The sequence below is a fragment of the Limulus polyphemus genome, unplaced genomic scaffold (assembly GCF_000517525.1).
Source record: "Limulus polyphemus unplaced genomic scaffold, Limulus_polyphemus-2.1.2 Scaffold520, whole genome shotgun sequence".
NCBI classification, from domain to species: Eukaryota; Metazoa; Arthropoda; class Merostomata; order Xiphosura; family Limulidae; genus Limulus; species Limulus polyphemus.
Window position 1 is genome coordinate 228916 of NW_013666130.1, and position 6341 is coordinate 235256.

At 30.6% G+C, this 6341-nt stretch overlaps 2 protein-coding genes across 2 annotated transcripts in view; both read right to left on the reverse strand.

Annotated features, from left to right (window-relative positions):
- The window catches only part of LOC106458830 (26S proteasome regulatory subunit 10B), a 41913-nt gene extending 35746 nt beyond the window's left edge, over window positions 1-6167 (reverse strand). The window contains exon 1 of the mRNA XM_013918384.1: window positions 6163-6167. The gene's annotated coding sequence lies outside the window, so the exon portion shown is untranslated. The remainder of the gene's footprint in view (window positions 1-6162) is intronic.
- The window catches only part of LOC106458833 (AP-2 complex subunit sigma), a 10422-nt gene continuing 6036 nt past the window's right edge, over window positions 1956-6341 (reverse strand). Inside the window, exon 4 of the mRNA XM_013918386.2 lies at window positions 1956-3950. Coding sequence (XP_013773840.1) covers window positions 3849-3950 — 102 coding nt within the window. The 3' untranslated portion in view covers window positions 1956-3848. The remainder of the gene's footprint in view (window positions 3951-6341) is intronic.

The window sequence follows — 6341 nt, forward strand, 5'->3', positions numbered from 1 at the left end:
AAGGGACGTGAAGTTCGAGAAGAGCATGACGTGTTACTAGGGTCACGTGACCTCCGCTGTCGTAACAATTGTTTCATTCTTTCTTTGCTTCTGAAAGAACTTTGAAGTAATTATTATTGTAGTTGTCCGCGTAACGTCAATCTGTTCATCATACACATGATCGTCTGGTTTGGCCTCAGACAATAGTTTAGAAACGTGCTCTTTTTTTCCTTCATAGTTTTAATTTTTTCCTGATTCATATTTACATGTTTCTTGATGTAGGTTTAGCCGAATACATAACATATATCAATAATATTTCATCAGCTTCTTGCAAAGAAACTGAGTTCAGTAAGAGCTACACTGTACCATTATCAATGATAAATACTCAGATATTTCTTTCTTTTGTAAATGAAATGAGCCAAACATGTATGTAGACAAGTGTATATTTTATATCTATTTTTGTGGATAATAACCCACACACGTCTTAAATATTATTTCATATCTTCATTGTTGAAAGCATTTATAGCACTCTTTGTATCATACCCCACAAGAAATCTGTTTTAATGCTTCTTAGGATGAAAGTAGCCATAAGTATACATTATACATCTTTTTGAGTTAAAGTGGGAAAATGCATTCTTTACTTGCAAGTTTTCGTGCTTTGTAAACTAATAATGACCTTACAGCTGGTTTTTATACAAAATAAGAAGAATGAATAAAGAAATATGTTTCTTATTTTCTAAAGGAAAGTCTCCCCCCCCCCCTCCTGCAGACACCCATGACTAGAAGTATCTCCTAGTTCGCTGTGTTCTTTGTTGCAGTAAATTTAAATGTGTCGTCTCTGTATGGCACTTTTGTTGGTTGTCCTCTGAACTTAATTATTATTCATTTATTTACCACGTATCATCATCATCACTACAAGATGTTTCTTCTACTTTGTTAGGTTCTTTGATACTTTGCTGTAGTAAGTTTAAATATGTTATCTCGGAGTGACACATTTTTCTTTTTTTGTATTCTGAGCTCATTTATTTGCTATACACCATCATTAACACTGAAAGCATTCTGTACTTTTATTGATACTGTTCTGTTCCAAACTGTTATATTTTGTGTGTGCAGGGTATTTCTCTTCATTCTCCTTTGAGCTTGCATCTGCAACATTTATGTATTCATCACTGATAAAAAAGGAAGGTTATAATCTCAAGGTATCAATTGTTGTCTACTGGTGAGTCAGGTGATACCTTAAGTGAATGACCCAGAAAAATAGGTAACATGAGTAAAAGGAATTTGGCTACTTCTTTGATCAATTTTCTATATTAAAACTCAAATTATTATAATACAAAAATTTAGAAAATTTGATGTGAACTTTAAAGTTTATCTTACTAAATAATGAGGACAGAAAATACTGAGTAAGCATGTATTCTACAGATTGTTAGTTTAGTAATAGCTAAATGTAATAAAGTCCATCACAGAATTCCCACAATTTTGTCAAAATTAAATAATGAGAAAAATGGTTGAATCTGAAGAAATAAATATAAGAATTTTCACATTTATTGTTTTGTTACATTTTAACATACCAGTCATCATTAAATGCTTAATTACCCTTATCACCAAAAGTTTGACTGAAAATATCTTTAACTTTTAGGAAAGGTGTTAAATTATGAAGCATTTTCAATTTTGATATTTTGCAAAAGCTTTCCAGTGCTAAGTTCTTCTTTTAGTTTTCTAAGATGTGCGAAAACTGTAGACATTCTAAGGCTGAAATTTGGGTGTCTTCAATAAGGAATTCCTTTTTAACTTCATAAATTATCAAATATTTCAATAGTATAAAAGCTCTTCAAAACAAAAAAGGTAAAAGATAATACGAAAATTATAATTTTATATTCTTTATCTTTACAAGTAACCAGATGCCAAGCTAGAAATATAATGAGAATGTGGCCTCTTCCATAATCATAATTGCAAAATGATTAGAAATAAGGCAATTAAAATGAAATAAAGATTTATTTATTATTCATTCTTTGTTCTCTAAGTTTTCTAACAACCACATCAGTTGTTATTCAAAACAACTATAGACACTGAGAATATTCAACAAAAAAAGTTTTCAGAAGACATGGAAAGTAACAAAAATACTGTGGTTGTTGGAATTACTTGTTAAAAATGTATTTTATAAGCAAATATTAGCACTTTAGTTCACTTGGTAAAGCAGCTACATGCGAGATATTTCAGATTTGAATCCAAGCTAAGGCAGCAGTAAAATATTTAAATTATTATCCCCAACCCTGAGATTAGGCTCAAGGATGAGCTGTGGTTGTGAGAGAGAAAGGATGTAGGAGTTTGATTTGTTAAAAAAAAAGTGTTTTACTAGTAAGCTTTAGGGGGTTGGCCATTTAGCACAGTTGGTAAAGCACCTATTTGGTGTATGAATGGTATTAGGTTTGATTCCGAGCCAAGGAAATAATAAAAAAATCAAAATTATCACAATATCTTTTTAATATCTTAAAAATTATCTTCAAATAAGCTTTTATTTGATAGTTACTTTTAAGTGTATGTTTCATCTCTAAATACTAAGATGTTATTTCATCATGACCAAACATTTTATTAAAATATGTGTGTATATATAGATATATATATACACACACACACATATGAGATCAAAAAGAAACATTTATTGTCAATATATCTACTAATAATGCATACCAAATTTTTATTTTTAATTCAGCTGAAAATCTTGCTGGCCAGCATGGTGGGCTAAAAAAGTACAACTCAATAAACATAAAATGGAATTTTTCTAATAAGACGTTAAGTACTAAACCAGATAAGAGTTATGTCAATAAATCTTAGCAAATGTCAAAGTAATATAGGATAGACCGTTATGCATTAAGGAAAACTATTTGCATTGGTAGAAACTTTAGAAACTATATTTTCCCCAAAATTGACCATTGTTTCATGACCAAATTTTACCCACTGTTGATTTCGGACATTCTCATAAAGCTACAAAGACTATCTGCACTAATCATCCCCAATTTTTATTTGATAGACTAAAAGGAAGGTAACATCCACCAATTCTTGGGTTACTCTAATTGAATAGTGGAACTTGACATTTACTCTCACAATGCTCCCACAGTTGCACAATGCAGATTGGGATTTGCTGTAATATGGTGCAAACCATGGAGCCTTGGGTTCATGGTCTGCAACTCTAACTACTAGGCTATTCTTGATCCTCTCCCAAAATAACTGTTGTTTCACAAACAATTAAATTGGCCTTGAGATAGCAAAGCAATTACAATATGAATGCTCCATCAGGAAAACTTTTCATATTAAGTATGTATACAAATGTTAAATCATTTTCATGAGATAAATACTGAAGAAAACTTAAACTGTTATGCAGATTCTCACTTACAAGTTATTCTCACAAAAGTGTACTTTGGTTTAGGAGGAAAAAATAAGAATACATATATTATTATAATGCTATATGTCATGAAATTAACATTTTGCTTTCTTAGAAACTTAATTTGATATAAAATAAAAATGTCTTAGTAAATTACCTTTATTTCTTAAATGCAATTTGTTAAATGATCTGTAAAATTATCAATAAATTCTTGAAAAACTTTCCTAGTTACATATTTATAGTTACACTCTGCTAGAATAGTTTTCATTTTTAAAGCCCTTTGAAACATATTTTCAAAATATTATAACATCATCAAATCAAAATTCATGAATTTAAAGAAATAATACAATACTGTGGAACTAATTTCTTACAAACTTGTACTGAAAATATTCTTGGTCTAATGGTGTCCACAGTTGACTTCTTCATGTCTTTCAGTTGTAAACTATACTTCAAAAGACAACACAGAATTATACGAGAGGTATATGATTTACTCCAATGAATTATATACAAGTAACTGTTTGAGAACTTTAGTCTGGCTTGTCTCTCTGATCTCCCCAGCAAGAAACATCTCATCAACAACACTGTATACCTAGGGAAGAAGATAATGTATAATGTAGCTAAAAAATATAGATCAAAAATCACCTTTCTAAAAGCCATGGCTAAAACATTTCATTAAAAGTAGCCTCTACTTAGTTTCTAAAGTTTTACACAAACATTAGAAACATGCATATTCTTTTTAGAAAAGTAAGATACACACATACAAACACATACACACACACCTTGAACATAAATAATTCTGTATGTGAAATCTATAGAACATATTTGTATAAAGGCAAGCCACAACCTGCAAAACATTTGTGGTAGTTTTCATGCCTTTCACTTGAATTTTTCTTATTCTATGGTTTTCATGCACGGCATTAAAGCTACGCTTTCTTCGTCTATTTGAAAACAATTTTACGTGGTCAGGCAAAAACAAACTCGTGTAGATGTAACTTTATTTATAAAAGTACATATAAAGTAAACAATAAAGTATAGTAATGGTACTTATAATAGTGTACAGAATATGAAACATTATGAGCATTCAATTTGTAACACTGTTTTATTAGTTGAAACAAAAACTCACAAAAACGAAGAATAAAACTCTTAGTAAAGAAAAAAGTTTATGAAATGAAACAAAGCTAAATTATTGCAAAGTAAAGTAAATGTTAAGTTGTAATGAAGGCAAACTTAGCTAATTATGCAGAAACATCTGAATGTGTGTTCACAAAGTGGAACTGTTCAAGCATATTTTAGACCTAAATAAGTCAAGAAAGCCCATAGCAATTGTATTTTTTTAAGGAAATTACATGTGGGTTGTGTTATTTGTGTGAAATACTATACAAATAAAAAAATAAAGTTGAAATCGAAGCCAGTTGTCACGTGATGACAATGACATTGTGTAGTATACTCATTGCATTGAAAAGTTTGATTAAGCAAAAAATAGCTTGGGTGATTGTGAATGGAAAAGTCAATATACAAAATGGACTCCTTGGACAAATATCTTTCTAATGATACGAGATTTGTAGCATTTGATTGAGAAAGTTGCAAGTTCTGGACAGAGAAATGCAAGTGTATTATTTATATCAATATTTATATTTAAATGACCCGACATTGAATTTAAAAAACTAGATTCACACAGTATTTGATACTTTCAAAACTATTGGATATTTTCATATATTACTGCCAATGTTTATCTGTGTGTAATTCCCTTACAGGTTTTCCTTCAACATGTTATTAATTACTTTCATTTTAATAATTTAAATAATTTCTCTTTGAGATGACTTTTTGATGAAAGATTAATAATTTTTCATGATTAAATAGTTGTTTCTTATGGTAAATGTCAATGAGAAAAATAATGAAGAGTTTAATAAACCAGGTAGAAATATATGGAGGGTTGAGTACATTATATCAAATCAATTTCAATATGAAAATCAGCAAATCATGTGAAACCATAGCCAATATAAGTTTGTGGTGGAATGGTATGTATCAGAACTACCTTTTGACATTATGTGGCATAGCATAGCATAGATAGCATGATGCTAAATAAAAATTTATACCTTTTGGGAAGGGTATGTAACAACCCTTCCCAAAGCAAAATATTCATACATAAAGATGAGTTCAGATCAGAGATTTTATAGATGGGAATATCTCTTGTACTTTATGGTATTGAAAACAAGGAAATATGGATTTACTGGAGGTGCTATGGAAAGCAAGATGTAGTATCTTGGAACAGGTGAAAATCCACAAACACAAAGGTCAGTGGCAAAAGCGAGCCACGTGTTCCAGACAACAATATACCACATGCTTGTCCATCTGGAAAAGTGACACAAGTCAAGTGTATACACTTTGCTTCCAGGACATATCTCTTCATCCATTGTATACCTCAAGCACCAGGAGAATGAAACTGGTATTCATGCTATTCCATAAGGAAACATTGGTCAAATCACCAGATGAAGCATCTATGAATTTCTATGCAATTGGACTGTTGAAATTGGAGTGGAAAACTGCTATCCTCATATACTAGATGAATTATGAAAGCAAGCAGGGAAGAGTGGTATGCTTTGAGGATGACAGCCTTATGACAGAGCCTTTTGCAATAAAAACAGTGTTGTAGGGCCATAGTCATGATGCATGGCCACCAGATAGAACTTGACAGGATGTGGTGACATTGACTGTAATGATATGGTGAGGTTCCAAAATAGTTTTCATATAACATACTTAATCTGTACACCTGATCATTACATTTAGGAGATGTTTCTTACAGTGTACTCTGGTAACTAAAGAAACTTTAAAGACAAATGTTTTCATTTAAAAATTAAAGCGTTTATGAAATAGTTTTCAACTGAGCAACATAAAATAAATGAGTTTTTAATGTCAATTTTGAAGTTTTACTTCAAGAACCTCTTGGTTTTTCGTACTTCTGAACCTAGAAGACACTGTT